General features: G+C 44.4%; 1 protein-coding gene across 1 annotated transcript in view; it reads right to left on the bottom strand.

Moving 5' to 3' along the window:
- Positions 1 to 23,699, bottom strand: part of LOC124711397 (transcription termination factor 2) — a 295,179-nt gene that overhangs the window by 251,186 nt on the left and 20,294 nt on the right. The window contains exon 2 of the mRNA XM_047241451.1: positions 4,556 to 5,353. Within this exon, the coding sequence (XP_047097407.1) occupies positions 4,556 to 5,347 (792 nt within the window). The 5' untranslated portion in view covers positions 5,348 to 5,353. The remainder of the gene's footprint in view (positions 1 to 4,555; positions 5,354 to 23,699) is intronic.

The following is a 23,699-nucleotide window of genomic DNA, read 5'->3' as shown; positions in this document are numbered from 1 at the left end:
TGCAGCATTAAATATAGTAAACCATTGCACGAAATTTTGAAGAGTTTGCAGAGGTAAATGTCCATAGAGTATACTTTCCGTATGGTCGATTTTACTTGCCACAATGTTGAGAATGAAATGTGGACAAGGTACCTAAATTTCATATAAAATTTACTGTGTAACAATATCTCATTTAATTTAAGTACCACATAGGTGTCGTATGTAATATTGAGAAATATTCCATCTTTCGCGACTGCAACATAAGTGTGTCTGCACAGGCGAGCAGTGCAGTGACAAAATCGCGCACAGCACGGAATGCGGGGAGCACGTCTCTGTAGCAGTGAAAGGCTTAATGTGGCCTTGGTGGCATTACTTCATGAACCGCGCGCTCCCCCCCTAAACGTAAGTTTGCGAACTATGCTATACTATGGTGCTGCTTCTCTTGGCACGTGCGTCGTGTGCAACTGGCAACGCAGCAATCTCCCGCGTCTGGGCGGGCATGCGCGAGCCGCCAAGATAAAAGAATTGAACTATAGCAGCGCATAGGTGTCGGGACATAGGGGCGAACAGAAATAACCTCGTAGCCCGCTTTGCTGCGTGACTGCAGCTGAACACTATCAAAGGTCAAGAAAAGTGTCGGGTCGGTACAAGGTCATTGTTGACCTTTTTCATGACCCTATGGACAGCCGTCACGCCCTGCTCAGCGAGGAAAGACTGAATCTCCTCGTCAGTCAATCCGTTGAGTGATCTAGTATATACCACACCACGAGACGAATTCAAAGTGCGGTGAGCCTCCACTCGGACAGGGAACGTGTACAGGAGTGTGGCCCGAAGCAGTTTGTGTGTCTGAAAGGCGCTCTCAGTTTCTAGTAAAAAGGTACCGTTACGCAACCTGGTACAAGACTTGACAGATCCGGCTATGGCATCTACGCCCTTCTGGATAACGAAAGGGCTGACAGAGGAAAAATCTTTTCCGTCCTCAGAACGAGAAACTACGAGGAACTGTGGGACAGGCGGTAGTACTTTTGTCACTGGTGGCTGGTCAAGTTTCCGTTTTTGGGCAGAAGTCAAGACAGAAGAAGAAGAGAAATCCATTGCGGAGGAATCCCCCATGATTGCCAGCGTCTCCGATGGCGCGCTCCTTCCTTGTGAGGACCCTCTCAGAGGGCTCTCCCGCCTTAGGTGAATGTTTACACCTCAGGTCACACCTCCCGAGAAACGGATGGAGGGACCAATCGGCACGGTCGGAAGGTGTCAGCTCAGGCAATCACCCCTCCCTGGGCCTGGCCTTTACCAGGGGGTACGTGCATGCCTTACTTGTCTACCCAGGGCGGGGAATTACGCGTTACCCCGTCACCGGCTACGCGTGCGAACGCGTGGGTCGGCCTTCAGGCACGCACAGGGAGGAAGGAAGAAAAGGAAAAAGAAGGGTGAGAGGGAGAGAAAGGACAGACTGTCTCAAAAGCCGAGGCAAAGACCAGAGAAGGAAAGGAGAAGAAGGCAAGGAGAAGGAGGCAAGCGAAGAGTAAGTAAGATAGTGAGATGGAGAAGAACAAAGAAAGGAACCAACCAAAGGAAGGAAGAAACCAGAAGAAGTGAAAAACCAAAATGACCGCAAATATAGGTCGTGGAACTGTCCGTCTCCGGACGCAGGTGCTAACTACCCCCTTGAGGGGGAGGGACTACTTTTAGTCGCGTCTTACGACAGGCAGGAATACCTCGGGCCTATTTGAACCACCGGACCCGCAGGGGGGGGGGGGGGGGGGGGGAGGGGGGGGGGGTGCTTCATGCACTAAAAGTGGACACGTGGAAAAGTGGACATGTTACAAAACTTGTGTGCATCTAGTGCTTTATGAGGAGGAGGAGATAGAAGACAATACACTTGTGAGAAATGTCACCGTAGATGAATTTTGGGCCAGTGCCTATAAGCAAGACCTGAAATGCCAGTCCATGGAATGGTGTCAACCAGGTTCCACAAATTTTGTTGCAATCGCTCTACTGTCAAGTTAACAATCGTAGCCTATAAAGTTAGAAGAGTAGCCTATAAAGTTAGAAGAGTAGCCTATAAAGTTAGAAGAGTGATTTTGTGCCATTTTGTCCCACATGGTCAAACTGTTAAAGCACTGTACTTCTGTCGCACTTTCCTGCAATGATACCTACAAGCTAATCAGGAGAAACGTTGTAAACATCTACATGATGCATTAATTCTTCAGAATACTGTGAGAACCGATATGGCAGCATGTGTGTGGACTCTGCTTGTGTGATGGGGATGGGAGTTACTGGAGCATTCACCATATTCAGGAGACTTATCACCTTGCAGTTATGACCTCATACCCAAACAGAGTCATTGCATGGAACACACTTTCGAACATGTGAAGACATCGCCACAGCAGTGACACGTGAGAGCTGACGATTCACTCACAGCGAGGCCACGTGCACTGGGTGTCTTTCACAGCACAGTGTGTGATGGATTCGTTGGGAGACTACTTCGAGGGACTCTAAGATGTCACAGGTCCGTGTTCCTGCCATGCACTATTGCGTACTGTTGCAACTGTCAGTAAAACAAATTTGAAATGACAAACTTTATTTCATCTTTTTTCTAGTGATATCTTTGTGGCGGTGTGTGTGTGTGTGTGTGTGTGTGTGTGTGTTTTCATCCATTCCCTAGATGTAATGTTCACATACGAACTAACTTTCCATTTGCATATTTCAGTTTTTTTTTTTTTTTAATTCATTACCATTTTCCAAATAAAAAAGGTTGCTATGACTTTTGCAATGACCCTTATAAATCCATTTGGGGAAAAGATTGTGATGAGATGTTCAGGAAAAGTCACTGCTTAGACCCATTTGTCAATCCGGCTATACAGTTGTTCTGAAATTTCATAAAACACAGAGCTTGTACAGGAGTGCAGTCAGTTGTGGAAAAAAGAGAAAAGAAAAAAGGAGATAATTCTGAGCCTTTGCAGTAACCAGAGCACCAGCATTTACAAACACGAGTTAGGATCATTATTTGTCTCGCATGAGGACCACCAAATTGTGCTTTAGAAAATGTCTTAATTTTCTTGTGCAATTTCAGACACCTAATTCCATAGCGGATTTAGTGCATCACTGATTCTGCTTGATGATAAATAGAAGTTGTTCTGTCACTGTTCAGAGGTAGTGTATAGGTTTGGCACTTAAAGAGAAATGAATCGTGTCACTGACCCATATACTATGCACATGCAGTTAGCCAGGGTTGACTGAACAATTCTTAAACTGGAGCAGGTATGAACTCTGCTCATCAATGCATAAGACTATGGCACTTCAAAATGTTAAGAGCCTTTAGGGATTTCGCTTTGAGGCTCTTTCAGTGTCATTATCTTGACAGCTTCGATTCAAAAAGGAGGTACAGAAAGTTCACCTTGAATATCATGAAAGACAAGTAAATTAGCTGAAGAGACAGAGAGGGGTGGAGGGGTGGAGGAGAGGGGTGGAGGGAGATCAATAGATGAAGTGGTTATTGCCAATATTTTCCCCATCTGATGATGGCCTATGAATCCAAAAGCTGGTTCATGGTCAAATAATTAATAATGAGAACAGAAAAAAAATTAAGGACTTTCATTCAAGGGAAATATTTAGCCATAATCTTTTAACCTGCACATTTTAATATTTTTGAAGCAGCAACCTTAATTCCTTTTATTTTTGGTAACCACTGTGGTCTACTCCAATTTCTGGTGTTCATATTACAGCTTCAATCTGTTAAAATCTGACTCGGCCCAACACAATGACCACTGCAATATATCACCCAACAAATTCAAACCATGGATGTAGTGGAACACTAACAAATCTTATAAATATTATGACTAACTAAAATCCTGATTTTAGATACAAAGCCCACATGTATTAGTGATAGATTATAATTTTGTACTACAATGAGTTCAAAATATCTGTGTATAAAATGTTAAGAGATAAATGGCAACTGATTATTTCCAACAGGTGTAGTTTTTTTCCATATGTATCGGACCTTTGCCATTATGTTTATTTCAACTTGAAATGCCTTGAGTATCACTCCATCTCTCTTAACCAAATAAAACACCAAGATTTATGCCACCACTTTCTTTCAAAGGTAAAGTGAAAAACAGAAAAAAAGGAATGGCTAAACAAACAACAAACAATGGAAAGTCTAGGTTGGAATATCAACAATGTAGGAAAATACAGATTGTTGTTTACCGTAAAGCAACTTGACATGCCTTCTTCACAGTAAATGGCTAAACATTCATTAAAAAAATTCATATACAGATTCTAACCAAACTTCTTCAAATAGCTCAATGTAAATACAAATCTGAAACAATACCATGTGTTTTCTATAAAATAATTAACTTGGGGTAATAATCTACCAATGGTTCCACTTATACAATCATCATCATAATACTACGGTTTTGTGACAGCATTAGAAAGACACACTACCAGAATCAATATTTATAATAGACAATACAAGAGTATGTGGACAATCTGAACAAACTAATCAAAAGTTTGCCCACGCTAAAACTGATTATGTTCAACCTGAAGTACACAATGAAATTTAATTTCAACTTACTTCTTTCTGTTGATGGTGGCTGCCTTTCCTCTGTTTTGGGACAAATGGCAGGCTCTTCCTCAAATCATCGAGGTCAAATGCTGAAAAATACGTTGAGCGCCTATCTTCGGAATTGTTTGCAATTTCTGATGTCAAAGCAACATTTGCACCAGTATCCTTGTCAAGATTTTTCTCGGAGTCTTCTGATGAAACTGGTGAGGCAATGAGGTTTATATCACCATTATCTTTATGCCCTGATGTAGGAGCACACACAACTGGCTCACTTTTAGCATCCACAAAATCATCACTGGAGTCTGAAGACACATCAATCACATCACAAGAGACATTATTACTGGATTCAACCTCAAATGAATCCTTCAAATTACTCGATACTGCCAATTCAGAGTCCTCACTATCTGAAATATTATTCACAAGATCAGTTTCATTGCAAGAGGCATTATTATTTGAAACACTAAGTGAATCTTCCAAATTATTTTGTACTTTCCTTTCACATGTCTCATTATCTGATATACAATTCTCACTGGTGGAACATTTTGTTGAATTAAATATGTCATTATCATCAGAAGCATCAAGAAAGTCAGAGTCATCTATTACGGTGGACAATGGATGCTCTGGCACACTTTCAGTCTTAGGACTTTGTGCCACCTTTCTGGGGATGCAAAAGATTCTGCTTCGGCACAGTGAATTGGTTCTGATACTTGACTCCATAGTTGGTGAAGTACTGACAATATCATCATCACTTTCAGAGTCAGATACTTGAACAATCCTCCTGTAATTGGTAAATTTCTTCATTTTTTCCTGTAACATTCAGAGGAAAAGACTTAACATTTTTCAAAGCAAATCATACTTTCAAAATGTGCATTAATGTATCAGTGTACTAAAAGAATACTGAACTACTTGCACTTTAATTACTAAGTACATGCACTTTCAACTAGCAAGAATGTTGTAGCATTAACAGTACAGATTAGTGTTACTTACAGTCCAGAACAGCCTTATCTAACCACAACTTTCTGCCAGTTGCACAACTGGAATTAATTGTTCTCCATCACTGGCCTAGTAATACTAGGGCCCATGAAAGATTTGAAGAATGCTGTCACATGTTGTGATGTAATATGAGGAAGACCCAAGTCCCATTTCAGGTGAGAGAAGCAGTGTAGTGAGCTTCAAAATACTCCCAACATTGTTACTGAGCTCTTTTTGGCGCACAAATCAGCACATCATGAACACAAATTGCCTACCACCACTCAATAATACTACATGCTTTGTGGTAGTCACAAATATTAACCTCGTCTCAGGACAACAAAATCAACCCCCATGCCTCTCTTTCTTGCCACTATGTTCCTCTCCTATAGTAAAAAAACGTTCTACAAATAGTAATAATACACAAGTCACCATCAGCGAGGAAGGGGACTACGTTTCCAGTTCCTTTTAGTCTTCCTCAATATTCTCCATCCTGAGAAAGGAACTAGCTGTTCCAAAAGTGAAGATAGTGTCATGCATTTTTCTGTATGTATCGGCAGAATTAAACATTTCACCTTCTAAAATTAAGTAGAGGCCAGCAGTGGTCTCTCAGTTTCAGTGTTCTCAAATGAATTTTTCTTTTGATTGCATCAGTTTCATTAAGATATAACTCACAAAGCACACTGAGCCATAGGCAATGAATACTATTTGAGAATTCAGCTGGAATAAACTACTGCATATAAGAAGACAACACAGCATATAGAAATATTTAGTTTAACTTATTTACTGCCCTTTAGCTTGCAACTAACACCCAGCTAACTCATATAAATAATATGTAATATATAAAAAAATTGAGGTAACTATGTTGTTATATTCGTCCAACCTTCAAAGACAATGACTGCAATATGCCTCCTAACAAACAAACATGTGACAATTTTTCTTCTAACACTTGTACGACATTTCCCTTTCAGAGTGGACCACATCTCTTGAAAAACTGTTGCAACAAACTGACATAAGATTCGTACTGAATGCCAAACAATGGAGCACTGGTTTCTGCACTGGCAAATATTAAGATGCAAATTACAGGTAAACTGTTACATGAAATATTTGGACATACAAGCCTACTCCCAGTGAAGTTCTTAATTTAATTCATGAAGGGCCACCGACGGCATTCTACAGACTTATTAGATTTATGAGAACTCCTTTTTAATTCAGAAATGCAGCATACAGTTCCAGTAATCGCAGTTATAAAATGTAGATCACAAACAGCATTAGAGTATCAGTTGGTTTGTGGGATTGAAGGGACCAGACTGCTACGGTCATCGGTCCCTTTTTCCAAAACTTAAAAACACCCACACATAATAAAAACGAACAATGGAAAAGACGACAGATGACACAGGACAAGACAGAGACAAGACAAAAGGAATAAAAATTACACAGAGTGTGACAGTGGTTGGCCGACCATAGAGACAAAAAAGGAAAAGCCAACCACCAGGAAACACATTAAAAACTCAGTCTAAAATCGTAGGCCAAAGGCCAGACTCAACACAAAAAAAGACAAACACTTAGATTAAGCGATAAAAGCCCCCTGACCGAATAAAACGCAAAACTAAGCCTGCCATGGCAGTGTCATCTTTTAAAAGGGCAGGGAGCGTGTCAGGCGGCGCGAACGTCAGCCTGAGCACAGCTACAAGGGTACACTCCAACAAAATGTGGACCACCGTCAAAACGGATCTGCAACGACATAGAGGTGGGGCCTCTCGGCACAATAAGTGGCCGTGTGTCATCCATGTGTGCCCAATGTGCAGCCGGCAGAGGACAACAGACTCCTTGCGAGAGACCCACAAGGAGGAGCGGCACACGCTGGTAGCCTCCTTGATGGTCCGAAGTTTGTTTGATGAAGGCAGGGCGCGCCATTCAGTGTCCCAAAGCTTGAAAACTTTGCAGCGTAAGACAGCTCGCAAATCAATCTCAGGGAGGCCAATGTCCAGAGTTGGTTCACTGGTGGCCTGTTTGGCTAGGCGGTCAACATGTTCATTGCCCGAGATGCCGACATGAGCAGGGGTCCACACACAGACCACAGAGCGGCCGCAACAGGCAAGAGTATGGAGGGACTCCTGGACAGCCATCACCAGACGAGCGAGGGAAGCACTGGTCGTTAGCTCGTAAACTGCTCAGGGAGTCGCTACAGATAACGAAGGACACACCTGAGCAGGAGCAGATATACTCTAGGGCACAAAAGATGGCGACCAGCTCAGCAGTGAAAACGCTCCAGGCAGCTGGCAATGAATGTTGTTCGTAGTGGTCCCCTAGAGTGAGAGCATAACTGATACGACCAGCAACCATCGAACCATCAGTGTAAACAACACCAGAGCCCTGATACGTGGCAAGGATGGAAAGAAAGCGGCGGCAGAAGGCCTCCAGAGGGACTGAGTCCTTCGGGCCCTGTGCCAATTCGAGCCGAAGGCAAGGGCAGGGCACACACCATGGGGCCTGGAAAGGAGGTGGAAGAGGGGAAAACCCCAAGCCCAGAGAGAAGCTCTCTGACACGGACCACAATCATACAACCCGAGCGGGGTCGACATTATGCGAGATGGATGACTGACTGAGGGAACAGGAGATAATTAGGATGCCCGGGCAAGCTACAAACATGCTTAGCATAAGCGGCCAGTAAACGTTGGTGCCGTAACCACAGTGGAGGGACACCTGCCTCCACAAGTATGCTGTCCACAGGGCTGGTCCGGAGAGCACCAGTGGCAAGTCTGATCCTGCTGCGAAGGATTGGGTCCAGCACCCGCAACACAGATGGGGATGCTGAACCATAAGCCAGGCTCCCATAATCCAGACAGGACTGGATTAACGCCTGGTAGAGCCATATGAGGGTAGATCAGTCGGCGCCCAGCTGGTGTGGCTCAAGCATCGCAGAGCATGAAGATGCCGCCAACACATCTGTTTACACTGCTGAATATGGGGGAGCCAAGTCAACCGGGCATCAAAAACCACACCCAAAAACCGATGTGTCTCCACCACAACAAGAAGTTCGCCGGCAAGATAAAGCCGTGGCTCTAGGTGAACTGTTCGTCACCGGCATAAATGCATAACCCAGGTCTTGGCAGCCGAAAACTGGAAGCCATGCGCTACAGCCCAAGACTGCGCCTTGCGGATAGCGCTCTGCAGCTGACGTTCAGCAGCTGCCATGCCAATGGAGCTATAGTAGAGGCAGAAGTCGTCAGCATACAAGGAAGCTGAGACAGACATTCCCACCGCCGCAGCGAGCCCGTTAATTGCAATTAAAAACAGGCAGACACTTAGGACTGATCCCTGTGGTACCCCGTTCTCCTGAACTCGGGAGGAACTATGGGAGGCCGCGACATGCATGCGGAAGGTACGATGTGACAGAAAATTTCGTAGGAAAATGGTATGCCTTCCGCATGTCGAAAAAGGGGGCGACGAGGTGCTGACAGCGGGCAAAGGCCGTACGGATGGCTGACTCCAGGCTCACCAGATAGTCAGTGGCAGAGTGGCCTTTACGGAACCCACCCTGAGATGGAGCCAGACGGACCCGAGACTCGAGTACCCAACTCAACCGCCAGCTCACCATGCGTTCGAGCAACTTGCAAAGGACGTTGGTGAGGTCAATGGGACGGTAGCTGTCCACCTCCAATGGGTTCTTGCCAGGTTTCAAAATGGGGATAACAATGCTTTTCCGCCATTGCAACGGAAACTCACCCTCGACCCAGATACGGTTGTAAAGGTCGAGGAGGCGTCACTGGCAGTCCACTGAGAGGTGTTTCAGCATCCGACAGTGGATGCGATCTGGCCCGGGAGCTGTATCAGGGCAAGCGGCTATGGCACTGTGGAATTCCCACTCACTGAATGGAACATTGTAGGATTCAAGATGGCGGGTGTGAAATGAAAGTCTCCGATGTTCCAACCGCTCTTTAATGGAGCACAAGGCCAGTGGGTAATTCGCAGAAGCGGAACTGAGAGCAAAATGGTCTGCTAAGGGGTTTGCAATTACGTCGGAGTCAGTACAAACTGCTCCCTTCAGTGAGAGGGCAGGGATGCTGACAGGGGTCTGATAGCCATAGAGGTGTCTAATCTTGGCCCAAACCTGCGATGGAGAGATACGGAGGCCAATGGTGGAGACATACCGTTCCCAGCACTCCTGCTTGTGTTGGTGAATGATGCAGTGGGCCCGCGCACGGAGCCGTTTAAAGGCGATGAGGTTTTCTAATGAGGGATGCCGCTTGTGACACTGGAGCGCCCGCCTCCGATCTTTAATCACCTCGGCGATCACAGGCGACCACCAAGGCACAGTCCTCCGCCAAGGGGACCCAGAAGAACGGGGAATGGCATATTCTGTGGCAGTAACGACGCTGGTGGTGAGCGAGTGAACCACCACATCAATGGCTTCATGAGAAACAGGCGCAATGGCGGCAGTGGAGGAGAACAAGTCCCAGTCAGCCTTATTCAGAGTCCATCTGCAAGGGCGCCCAAAAGAGTGACGCTGTGGTAGTGACAGAAAGATTGGAAAGCGGTCACTACCACACAAGTCATCATGCACACTCCATTGGACAGATGGTAAATGGCTACGGCTGCAGATCGAAAAGTCGATGGCGGAGTACGTGCCACGCGCCACACTGAAATGTGTGAAGGCACCATCATTTAAAATGGAAAGGTCGAGCTGTGTCAATACATTCTCAACGGTTGCGCCTCAACCTGTTGCCACTGACCCACCCCACAGAGGGTTATGGGTGTTTAAGTCGCCCAGTAACAGGAAAGGTGGCGGCAATTGGGCTATCAGCGCAGCCAGGATATGCTGTGGGACATCACCATCTGGTGGAAGATAATGACTGGAGATAGTAACAGCCTGTGGCGTCCACACCCGAACAGCGACCGCCTCTAAAGGTGTTTGTAGAGGGACAGACTCTCTGTGAAGGGAGTGAAGGACGTAGATGCAGACACCACCAGACACCCTTTCATAAGCTGCCCGGTTCCTATAATAACCCCGATAGCCATGGAGGGCGGGGGTTCGCATTGCCGGAAACCAAGTTTCTTGTAGAGCAATACAGAGGAAAGGGTGAAGGCTGAGAAGTTGTCGGAGCTCAGTTAGATGGTGGAAGAAACTCCTGCAGTTCCACTGGAGCATGGTATTGTCCATGGCTGATAAAGGCATGAAGGGACTGGGGAGGCAGTTTACGCCGCTGGGCCACTTGCTGCCACCGATTCAGTACCAGCGCAAGTGACATCCATTGCGTCTGAGGGACCGGCGAGATCCAGGTCTTAAGCAGACGCCAGAATCTCATCCTCAGACGCTGAGCTGGTAGGAAGCGGTGGGACAGGTGCCACCGCAATGTCGGGATTCTTGGGAACCTTTTTCTTCTTCTGTTTCTCGCGCTGTGCCTTCAGTGGTTCTGGCTGGAAGGACTTCCCTGGGTCAGTCTCAGGGACGGACGACGACCGTGAGGCCCTACGACCAGCAACCAGTGGTTGTTTCAGCCACTTGCGGGTATCCGCTGTTCTGCTGGTCTGAACTTGCGAAGGGATGTCCCGAAGACACCCCTTCCTGGCGAGAGGAGTCAAAGAAGTCTTACGCTTCTCCAGCTGGGAAGGGGGAACGGATGTCCCCGATGGCTGGCGGGGTGTTGTTCCTGAAGTAGATGGAGCAGGAGCAACAGGGAGTGAAGTGCCCCCTACCATCAAGGGGGCAGGTGTGGTCCTCTGGCTCTGAGAGCTGACGGTATGTGGTGCAGCTATGGGAACTGTAGCAGGAGTGATAGTGGTGGCATAAGAGGATGTCATGCGTTCTGGATGAAGCCGCTCAAATTTCCGCTTAGCCTCAGTGTAGGTCAGTCGATCCAGGGTCTTGTATTCCATTATTTTCCGTTCTTTCTGTAGAATCTGACAGTCCAGCGAGCAAGGGGGATGGTGCTATCCACAGTCAAGGGGGATGGTGCTCCCCACAGTTGACACAGATGGGAGGCGGGGCACATGGGAGTATCAGGAACTTCCAACACTTGAAGCACCGCATCGGGGGAGGGATATATGACTTGACATCACAACGGTAGACCATCACCTTGACCTTCTCAGGTAATGTGTCTCCCTCAAAGGCCAAGATGAAGGCACCGGTGGCAACTTGGTGATCCCTTGGACACCGATGGACGCGCCGGACGAAATGGACACCTCGTCGCTCTAAGTTGGCGCGCAACTCGTCATCGGACTGTAAAAGAATATCTCTGTGGAAAATAATGCCCTGGACCATATATACGCTTTTATGAGGCGTGATGGTAACTGACACATCCCCCAGCTTCTTACAAGTGAGCAAGGCTCATGACTGGGCAGAGGATGCTGTTTTTATCAAGACTGAACCGGACCGCATTTTGGAGAAGCCCTCCACCTCCCCGAACTTGTCCTCTAAATGCTCGAACTGACGCTTCACGGATACAAAGGATTTAGGATTTCCCATCGGCTCTGGTACAGACAAGATATTGGGGTGAACACGTTTCACTGCCATTCATAGCCTTTCGTTCCTCCCATGGTGTGGCCAGTTAGGAGAACAATTTGGGGTCATACACGTTAGCTTTAAAGTGAGCCCTTGAACGCTTAGAGACTGGTGGTGACTGAGGCATCAGTAGAGCAATCCCTGTGTTGTCAGGGGGCAACAACTAACAGGGTACATGGCGCCCTCACCACAACGGAATGGCTACCGTGCTGGATTTTAGGTGACATGTAGTCAATGGTCGCCGTCAGTGCAGAAAGTGACACTGCACATCGCACGGCGGAAAGAGCACGCAGGAACGTATCTATGCCCAAGACATGGAGAGCGGGCAGGACTGCAATGCAACGACGAATAAGCTGGCGAAAGGTCTGACCGCAAGATGGACACAATGCACCAAGTAAGGAGCCCTTCCCCAATCGGCTCGCTCTTCGGAAGAATTTTGAGATATGGAGGTCAAACCCAACTGGGGACCATCACATAAGGCCGAAACTTTTGAGACTCCTTTCAGTCGCCTATTACGACAGGCAGGAATACCGCGGGCCTATTCTTACCCCCGGACCCGCAGGGGAATTAGAGTATCAAGTAGTGTGAAGCAGACATGCAGCATTTCATTATACACAATAAAGGAAAGTGCTACAAAATGTTATTAGAGATGAAAGTTTGTGCAAGCTACATTACCCGCAGAGCATGTATTTTCTGAGAGAGACAGAGAGAGAGAGAGAGAGAGAGAGAGAGAGAGAGAGAGAGAGAGAGAGAGAGAGAGATGAAAAAATGAGAACAAAGTTTCTTGAGTGTCCCCATTTCCTTTCTCTACTTTCCTCCTTAATTCTATCTTACAATATTCACACCATTTCTCATTTCTCTACCTCTTAATCCATCTTTATGTCTCACTTCATCATCCTATCATCTCTTTGGACTGAAACTGGGGCAACATTAACCAAAATTCTCTCTCTGACCTCCAACGCACTCTGATGCCTTTCTGTTACTCTTTGTCCCCTCCCCCCCTCTCCCCACAACATGTGGTTCCTCTCAACCTGAAGTCTGTGTGACCCTTGTCTCCTTTCTAATCTTCCTCTGCTATCCTCCTCCTTTCCTCCCCAAGGAAGGAACAGATAGTTCTAAAAGCTGGGTATATTGTTTTCTACTTTTAAAGACACCTGTTAACAGTCTTTGGAATTTTGCCTCCTGACAGTAATTACTAGCCAGACATTCCTTCTCTGTGTAATTTTGTAAATTCCTCAAGTGAATTTACCTTTTGATGCAATATATTTAGCTTCACACATGTAGTCATGTTAAGATTACATTTTTGCCCCTTAGAGGTGGACTTGGCATATGAAGAGGAAGACATCAGACATCTCAGGCACAGAACTGATGAGAGGCTATCACAGTCTATCATGATCTCTTGCAGAAGATGAACATATTTACCTAAATAGCAAGAATAGTGCCCATCCTCTGTACCTGTAATACGCTTCATGTGATTTACTTCACGTACTTTCATTCCTTGAATTCAAATGAGGTAGCAGAGTGAGAGAACTCATTCCAAACACCAGCATTTTTTGAGTAAAAAAACATGTTATCCAAGACATACAAAGTGTTTATTCACCAATCTAATGTGAGCCATTACATATGAGGTGCGATCAAAAAGTAGCAAGATTTTTTTAATTTCAGTCTTTATACTTCCTGCTTTCAATTCTTTTTATGTTGTTGGTACACTGCTTAGAAAATTTTTACTTTCAAAAAATATGCATTAAATTCCACTCAAAAAATGGAATAAAGGGCAGCACTGCATTCCAAATGTTGACTTTGGCTTTTGGCAAATCTACTATGAGTAGGACAAGAGTTTATGAGTGGTATAAACATTTCAGAGAGGGTGTAACATTATGTGATTGCCTTATCATTTTAAATCATTCACTAATCGAGCAGTCGCTCGGCAACAGCTAAAGTTAGCAAATAATGTTGCGAGAATGTAAAAGGTGAACGACCTGTGACGTAACTTGTTTATTGTCGAAGCGCCGTCAGAGATGCAGTGAGTTATTGACTTTGAAAACCGCGGCGCGAAAAACGGACAGAGGAAGAACACTTTTACACATTTTTTTTTTTTTGATGTACGAGATATTCTTGATGAACAGCTACTCATTCTTCTTCTCTCGTCTCCTGTAATGTGTGTAGGACGCGCATGTCTTGCCGCCGTATTATTATTGTTAAAAATAATATTGTTCTAGTGTAAAGTAAATGTGTAATACTAAAAGTGCCTAGCAGTAGATTTATTGTGCGACGTGTATGTGAAAACGTCAAAGGAATTGTTTTCATTACGAGAAGTGCCAGTCAAAACGGCATCCATGTTAAATCCTTCGTTGCAGTGTAAGTTCGTCTATTAATTGCCATAAATTCAGATTTAAATGGAACTGGTGTATGGACTATTTATTTAATATAGAATCTATGTCTCACTCCTTCATGAAGTTATTTAATTTTCTTTATGTTTCTGCCACATAGAGAGTTCACAGTCATGAATTCTTTCGTCGAAATCGGACGGAAGTTGTATGCGGCGAAATATTTTCTCCGCGCCATGTTCTATTGGTAAATGCATGATAAACTACGGTCCCTTAGGAAATTCATGTTGAGCTATCCAAAAATAATTATATTTTAAATAGGCATTTACTCTCTTCCGCAATGCAAGTTCCGACTGATCAGACGATCCAACAAGAAACAGCCACACACGGTCGGCGTTCGCAAATATGTTTCCACCGCTGATTATAGCTATATGTTACAGCACAAAAGTAAACATATTGTTATAATTGAACGGGGACATTTATAACCGTATGTTTATGTATACACATTACGTAAACATATCGTTATAAGGGCCACGAAGATACATAGGACAACAACCACCTTGGATGTCCAAGCACATCACTTACTGGAAAATCGCTGAATTACCATCGGAGAGGTTTCTGATGATGCCACAAATCCTGTGGTTCATGCCAAGCTTTGTTTTTATGTTTTGGACATGAAAATGCAGCAAAGTTTATTCCAAAATTGATGAATTTCAACCAAAAATGACATCGCTTAGAAATCACTCAGTAATTGCTGAATTAAGTCAACAATGATCCAGAACATCTAAAGAAGGTCGAATCGGGTGACAAACCAAGAGTATACAGGTACTACGTCAAAACCAAGGCCCAGTTATCCCAGTGGAAACTACTTGAAGTGCCAAGACCGAAAAAAAATCGACACCTTTGATCGCATGTGAAGATCCTTCTCACAGTTTTCTTTGATTGCAATAGGATAGCGCATCGTACTCAAGATGCCCTATCCCACTGTAATCCTACAGTCAGTAAGGAGTAGTACCTGGAAGTTATGTAGTTGTGAAGTAATGAAAAGAAAATGACAAGAATTGTAGCAAAACCACTTGTGGAAATTGCATCACGATAATGCGTCTGCTCACAAGTCAATGCTCGTTCATGATTTTTTGGCAAAAAACAAAACCGTTGTGTTACCTCAGCCATGATATTCATCGTACATGGCCCCCTGCAACTTATTTCTATTCCCAAAGCTGAAGAGAACCATGAAAGGATATCATCTTGCCACCCCTGACGACATGGAAACAGAATCACTGAAGGAGCTTATCATCACAATGAGAAGTGAGTTCCAGAAGTGTTTCTAAGATTGGAAAAAGTGCTGGCACAAGTGTATTATATACAAGGGGGGGGGGGGGGGGGTTACTTTGAAAGGGACAAAGCTGATGCTGATGACTAAATAAAGATTCTTTAATAAAAACAAAAATTCCTGTTACTTTTTGATCACACCTCATAAGAACTACAGATTCTTAAACTTACATAACAGTTTATTACTTTCCAATTTGTGTTTTGTTGCTGACTATGCAAATTGTTTTTGAAGGAACTGCTGCATGAATTCAGTAAACACAAACCATATAAATAATACATGGGTGAGGAGCAAGCCCATTACTATCATTCAAAGAAGCAATCAATTGTTGTATTAGTTGTTATTTTGTCCACAGGATAAATCATCATTACTGAGATAGGAAGGATGAATGTAAAATCATAGTACAGTAGATCATTGATTGTCTGAACACTAGAAAACCAAACAACAGCTTAACTGAACTGTTACTCGCTCTCGCCTGCCACTCTCCCCCCACTACTGTCTTTTCCTAATATGTCTGTTAGTTTTTGCAAATCTCCAGAACTGAGGCCTAGAAATTGTATTCTAGCAGGTTCTAACGGTACACACATAGGGTGTATGTGTAATTCACCAAAATTTGAAACTTATGATTGAAAATGTAAGTTTGAATCAGTAACAATGTTTTTCAAAGACTCTTTGTAATCCTCCATCAATAGGTTGTCATGTGAGATAGTAAAATTCACGCCCTGGAAATCAGGAAATTGAGACCATATATCAGAAGGCATTTGAAGAAAAGCTGGTAGACAATGTCACCTTCTGACAGTCGATTTCTGTGGACAGGTGTAAATTAGAAACATTACAAATATCAACAACAGATTTCATTAATGTATTTTGCAACTAGCTGGGGTACCCATCTTCACTCGCAGAGTTGACAAGAGATTGTGTATGTATTCTTCAATGTGTTGTTTCTTCTGATTTTGTCTTACATAAAGCATCTATTCCGCTTCTATTTTTGCATACATATCGACCAGGAATTGTTGGAAGAAATAGTGAGTGTTGAGAATTTTATTGTATGTTTCACTGTCTCTGACTACTAAGCAGTAAGTATAGAACTCCTGGGAAATGACTTTTTGGTTTGTTTCTATGTCTGTTTCAGGTTGAATTTGTTTCACTTTAAAATGATATCCGCACTCTCCGTGCAGAAATATTAATGGATACCGGAGGGAATCATATGAACGGAGTGTATCTGCAAGATGTTGTAGTCCTTCTCTTCTTCATTGTACAATTATGTCACAGCCTGCGTTTTCATTGTCCACAATGATTATGGCAATTATCGTCTACCTGAGGTGCATTAAATCGACATGTGTGTTCTCCATGCAGTCTTATGTTGGCTCGACGTATAACTTTATAGTCATCAGAATTCATTCAGTCTAATGCCGTTTGGAATATGTGAATCAGTTGATTGTATTTTTGTAAGATCCTCTGTACATTTCAGACTACTTTTCGTTTAAATCCACTGATATTAGCAAATTGTTCATCAATTTCTGTTTCTTGATTTCTGATGAAATATACAGGGTGATTATAATTAAACTTTCAAAACACTGCAGAAATAACACCACTGGTCAGAATGACGTCAAATTGCAACGGAATATTATCGCAGAAGGGGGAAGACGTATGGCACAAGGGGGCGGGGGGGAGGGGGGGGGGGGAATTAGTGTGAAAATTGATCAATAGATGGTGCTGTATGTGTCAGAACATGTAAATGAAAACACCTCGCATGCGCACAGCCCACTGAAGCTGGTATAAACACGCTGGGTACATGGCTTTCCACCTTTCGTGTCTGCAACGCTCACCATGACTATCTCAATGCAGGCTCGTGTTCTGCTTGTAAAGCTGTATTACAAGAATGATGACTGTGCACATATTGCACTTCAGAAGTTCCGGACACTGAATGGTTTGAAAAAAGACCTGGTAGAGGGAGGAAACGAATTGCTTTGATGTCAGTGGAAGCAGTGGCCTCAGCAATGCAGGAGGAGACAAGTAGTGGTGTGGAAACATGTAGTGCACACATTGGGCATAAAATCCTACAAAACATCCTTCTTTGCTATCCATTCAAAATTACCCATGTGCAAGAGTTGCTTCCTGTTGACCTGCCGGCAAGAGAGACCTCTGCTTTAGAATTTCTTGCTCACATGGAAGTAGACAATGATTGGCAGAAGAAGATTTTGTGGACAGATGAAGCCCACTTCCATCCGACAGGATATTTCATTATACAGAATTGTCGAATATGTCTAACAGAAAATCCACACGCAAATCAACCAGTACCACTTCATTCTGAAGAGGTCATTGTGTGGTGCAGGTTTATGGCATCATTTATCATAGGGCCATATTTTTTCGAAGTGATAGGTGCTTCCGGTCCTGTTACCTGTACAGTCACTAGTAAGTGCCACGAGTGTCTCTTGCGCAGCCATGTCATTCTAGCTCTCCAACAGCTAGGATGTGTGGATGGGATCATTTTTATGCAAGGTGACACACCTCCGAACACTGCAAATCCAGTAAAGCAGCAGCTGAAGTGCCATTTCGGAAATGCTAGAATTATCAGCCGCCATTTACCTACAGCCTTGCCGTCCCGATCACCTGATCTTAATCCGTGTGACTTCTGGCTGTGGTGCTACCTGAAAGATGTTATGTTTGGTGTTCCAATTGCAAACTTAGCTGCATTGAAGGCATGCATTGTGCAACACATTCTTAACGTGACCCCGGTAACACTTCGATCAGTTGTGAAACATGCTGTTTCTCGATTTCAACTTGTTGCTGAAAACAGTGGACACCATACAGAACCATACAGAACACCAGTCACTCAGAAATTAATAACCCGATTTGATTTTGATTAATGCTTTTTATGCAATTTTTGGCCTCAGGACAATTAAAAACAGATTTTTCCCATCCGATGTGATATGACCTTGCTGTAGTGGATGGAGTGGATGGGCTTACGCAACTAATAGTATCACACCTGTACACCCATTCAGTCTAATGCCAAACATACACCTTAGGCATTGCTGTATGTTTCATTTGTCATTTGTAGTCTACCACTATTAAATTATGATGCTTACAGCACCATCTTTCACTACATTTTGTAACTATTTATTTTTCTTCCACCATATGTTTTCCCCCTTCTCCAACAATATTCCATTGCAATTTGATGTAATTCTGCCCCGTGGTGCCATTTCTATGGTGGTTCGAAAGTTTAACTTTAATTATCATTGGCCAATACTTGCAGAAATTTATCATCTTCATTGAGTAATGGTAGTAATAATCCCATGTTGTGATAGATTTGTCCTTGGATGGCAAAAATATAATCAATTTCATCTCTGTTAGTGCTGATCAAAGCAGGCATTGTGGGCTTTTATGTTTTGAAGAAAGTATTTTGATTCTGGAGTTTCCCCGGTCATGTAAAGCAAAAATTCCTGCAGAGGTGCTTCCAGTGGTGGTAGTCAAATTTTTCCATTCATGCAACAAAATCCTGGTGTTGCTCTATCGAATTTTTTCGCACTGCAAAATAGGAAGATGTTATTCATTTTTCTGATTACGGCATGTTAGTATTTGTTATATTGTTTCATCAGGTCATACTGGAATGCTTTACTTGTTAGGTTGTACAGTTTACTTGTCCTCAACTGTGCACCTCGTAGGGTGATATTTCCATGGTAGGCCCGAGTTCGCAGTCTTTTATTATAAGGTTGTGCCACAATTCTTGATTCTTCAATTTGTTCATTTCATTGTTTTTTGGTTTCTCTGCTTCTCACAGTGCTCATTCTCATTCGTTGGGAACCTAAATGTGCTTCGCCCTCTTCATCTATTTCATTTTTTCAAAGTTCTTTTTGTTTTTGACATTTTGCTTCATAACTAGCAAGATCTCCTCCTCTTTTATGTTTCAGCATTGTCTAAAATACAGATCAAATAAACTTTTTAGTAACATAAACATTAAGTACACTTTATACAATTCTCAAACTTTATTTCTCACCCTTTACTGTTTGTTTTTATTGGCTCATTACACTACTTTTTCGTTTCCTCCCTTTGTCACTGACAAGAAATTGACTTTCGAATCCATGAAGGGTCTTGCTTTATATTCCCCTACCAATGGGTATCCCCACCAGTGGTGAATTCCATAACACTCCATAAAGTCTTCAAACAGTCCACAATGTTCCAAAACATTCTTCCAAATGCTCCAGACTATTCCTGAACATTCAAGAACATCCCAGATCATTGTGGAACATTCCTGAACATTCTGGAATATTGTGGAACACTCCAGAATGTTTTAGAATACTCTTGAATATTCTAGAAATTTGTAGAGGATGAAACTTCCCAGCCCTTATATCTTCAAAAGCACACCACTCAAGTAAAAGTGGGAACCTTCTTCACAGATAGGGGATAGAAGGCCTTGGTCATACTGGCTCTTGTTTCAGAGTTTTAGCAGGACGCACATTGTACACTTATATTTATAATACACTCAAGCACCAAAGAAACTGGTGTAGGCACGCATATTCAAATACAGAGATATGTAAACAGACAGAATACAGTGCTGTGTTGAGCAACACCTATGTAAGCCAACAAGTGTATGGCGCAGTTGTTGGATCAGTTACTGCTGCTACAATGGCAGGTTATCAAGATTTAAATGAGTTAGAATGTGGTGTTGTAGTCAGCGCACGAGCAATGGGACACAGAATCCCCAACGTAGCGATGAAGTGGGGATTTTCCTGTATGTCCATTTCACAAGGGTACCATGAATATCAGGAATCCGGTAAAACATCAAATCTCCAACACCGCTGCGGCTGGAAAAAGATCCTGCAAGAATGGGACCAACGACAACTGAAGAGAACGTTCAATGTGACCCAAGTACAACCCTTTCACAAACTGCCACAGATTTCAGTACTGGTCCATCAACAAGTGTTAATGTGTGAACCATTCAATGAAAAATCATCGATACAGGCTTTCGTCTGAAGGCCCACTCATTCATGAACTCTTGATAACTGCTCAACAGGAAGCTTTAAATCTCACACAGGCCCGTCAACACCGACATTGGACTGCTGATGATTGGTTGGTTGGTTTAAAAGGGGGGGGGGGGGGGGGGGGGACCAAACTACGAAGTCATCGGTCCCTTTTCCCTAATAAAAAATGCCACAAGCGTGAGAATAAAACAGACAAGACATATAACACAAAACAGAAAAAAAGTAAAAGCCACAAGAACGAAGGAAAGGCAATGAACACTAAAAGGAACAAAGGAGGACAAGAAACCAACAGAGAGACACTAGAAACAGAATAGAGTAAAACAAGGAAGCAGATTACAGTGGCTGGCTGACCACAAGAATAAAAAGGAGAAGCCAGCCACTCTGCAACACACATTAAAGCCTTCACCCTAAAAACACTAGGGTGGAGAACACACAGGGACAAAGGATATGCGCTAAAACTCGGATTGAATGATAAAACCCACCCTCATGGATGAAACGTAAAACCAAATCAGCCGATGAGGCGTTGTCTGCTAAAATCAATGACAATGAATCCAGCTACCGAAGATGAAGTCATGGGGCAGCCAAAGAAGGACAGAGCAGAAGAATATGGGCCTCTGTCAACTGGGCGCTGCACCGACACTCAGGCGGGTGTTCACGGCGCAGGAGGTAGCCGTGGGTTGGCCAGACATGGCCAATGCGGAGCCGGCAGAGAGCCACGGAGTCCATGCAAGAGGCCCTCATCGAGAACTTCCAAACATTCGTGGTCCCCTTAATGGGTCACAGTTTGTTGTACATACTGAGATTTTGCCATGCCATCTCCCAAAGCGGAAAAACCTTGGGGCGTAATAACGAACGCAGGTCAGTTGCGGGGATGCCCATCTCCAGAAGTGGTTTCCGTGTAGCCTGTTTGGTCAGCCTGTCAGCAAGTTCACTTCCTGGGATTCCGACGGGACCAGGTGTCCAGACAAACACAGCTGAATGACTGGACCATTCCAAGGCATAGATGGAATCCTGGATGGACACTACCAAAGGATGGCAAGGGTAGCACCGGTCCATAGTTTTCAGGCTGCTCAAGGAGTCAGTACATAAAAGAAAAGACTCCCCAGGGCACAAACGGAGATACTGAAGTGCACAAGAACTGGTCACCGGCTCTACAGTGAATACACAGCATCCATTGGGTAAGAAAAGCTGTTAATATGGCAACCATGAAAGTAGGCAAAGCCAATGCGACCATCAGCCATCGAGCCGTCGATGTAAACCACTTCAGAGCTCCGGAACACGTCAAGAATCGAGAGGAAGTGGCAGTGGAGAGCTGGAGGGGTAACGGAGTCCGTGGGCCACGTGAAAGATCCAGACGAAGCTGCGGGCAAGAGGTACACGATGGAAGTGTATGTGAACAGACCACAAGTAGAGGTGGTGCAGGGAAGGACTCCAGTTCAGAAAGAAGGGACCGCACGTGAACCGCAATCGTTAGCTCCGACCCAGGCCGCCGATGCGGGTGATGGACTGCCACAAGCAGGAAAAGGAGACAGTAATTCGGATGTGCAGGAGAACTACAAATGTGTACTATGTAACTGGCGAGCAGTTGCACATATCTGATTTGCAACGGAGGGACCCCAGCCTCCACTAGTATGCTGGTCATCGGACTCTTCTTAAAAGCTCCTGTCACTAGTCGAACCCCGCAGTAGTGCACAGGGTCGAGTAAATGCAATGCTGAGGGCACTGCCGAACCATAAACCATACTCCCATAATCAATTCAGAACTGGACAAGGGCTCTATAGAGCGATCTGCACCCCAATTTGTGCTGCTCAGGCAACAGAGGGCACTGAAGTGCTGACAGCACTTCTGTTTAAGCTGACGAAGATGAGGAATCCAAGTCAATTGAACGTCAAAAACTAGTCCTAAGAATCAATATGTCTCCACTACAGTGATTGGATCATCATGACAATGTTCTGGGACTGGACGAATTTTACGATGCTGACAGAAGGACACACGACTTTGTGGCTGAAAACTGGAGGCCATGGGCTAGAGCCCATGACCGCACCTTGTGAATGGCTCCCTGTAGGCGATGCTCAGCAACACCAATACTGGAGCAGCAGCACAAAATGCAGAAGTCGTCTGCACACAGAGGAGGTGAGACAGAGGGCCCGACAGCTGCTGCTAGACCATTAATGGCCACTAAAAAAAGACACACACTCAATACAGAGCCCTGTTGGACTCCATTCTCCTGGATATGGATGGAACTATGACAGACACCAACTTAACACATGGAAAGTACTGAGTGACAGGAAGTTTTGGATAAAAATCGGGAGCGGGCCCTGGAGACCCCACTCATACAATGTGGCAAGGATATGATGACGCCAGGTCGTGTCGTATGCTTCACCCCAAGTCAAAAAAAGACGGCAACCAGGTGTTGCCCTCTGAACAAGGCTGTTCGGATAGCAGACACAAGGGACACAAGATTATCAGTGGTAGAGCGACCCTGGCATAAGCTGCTATGACTTGGAGCCAGTAGGCCAGGTGACTCCAAACCGCCGACATACCGTATGTTCCAGCAGCTTACAAAGAATGTTGGTGAGGCTGATGGGTCGACAGCTATCCACATCAAGCAGGTTTTTACCGGGTTTGAGCACCAGAATGATGGTGCTCTCCCGCCACTGCAATGGAAAGACACCATCGCACCAGATCTGGTTGAAGATGATGAGGAGATATCGCTTGTAGTCAGATGAGAGGTGTTTAATCATCTGACTGTGGATCTGATCAGGCCCAGGTGTCGGGGCAATGTGCAAGGGCACTGAGGAGCTCTCATTCTGTAAATGGGGCATTATAGGATTCACTGTGGCATGTAGTGAATGTGAGGACGTTCCCTTCCGGCCACCGTTCGAGAGTGCGAAAGGCTGGGGGGAATTCTCTGACACATAGGCTCGAGCAAAGTGCTCGGCAATCGCTTTTGCTTCGGTAGGTAACACCAGGAACACCTGCTGGGGTCTGGTACCCGAAAACAGGTTTGATCTTTGCCCAGACTTGGGAAGGTGACATA

The sequence above is a fragment of the Schistocerca piceifrons genome, chromosome 8, assembly GCF_021461385.2.
Source record: "Schistocerca piceifrons isolate TAMUIC-IGC-003096 chromosome 8, iqSchPice1.1, whole genome shotgun sequence".
NCBI classification, from domain to species: domain Eukaryota; kingdom Metazoa; phylum Arthropoda; class Insecta; order Orthoptera; family Acrididae; genus Schistocerca; species Schistocerca piceifrons.
The sequence above is the reverse complement of the archived record's forward strand: the minus strand, read 5'-3'. Positions and strand labels throughout refer to the sequence as shown.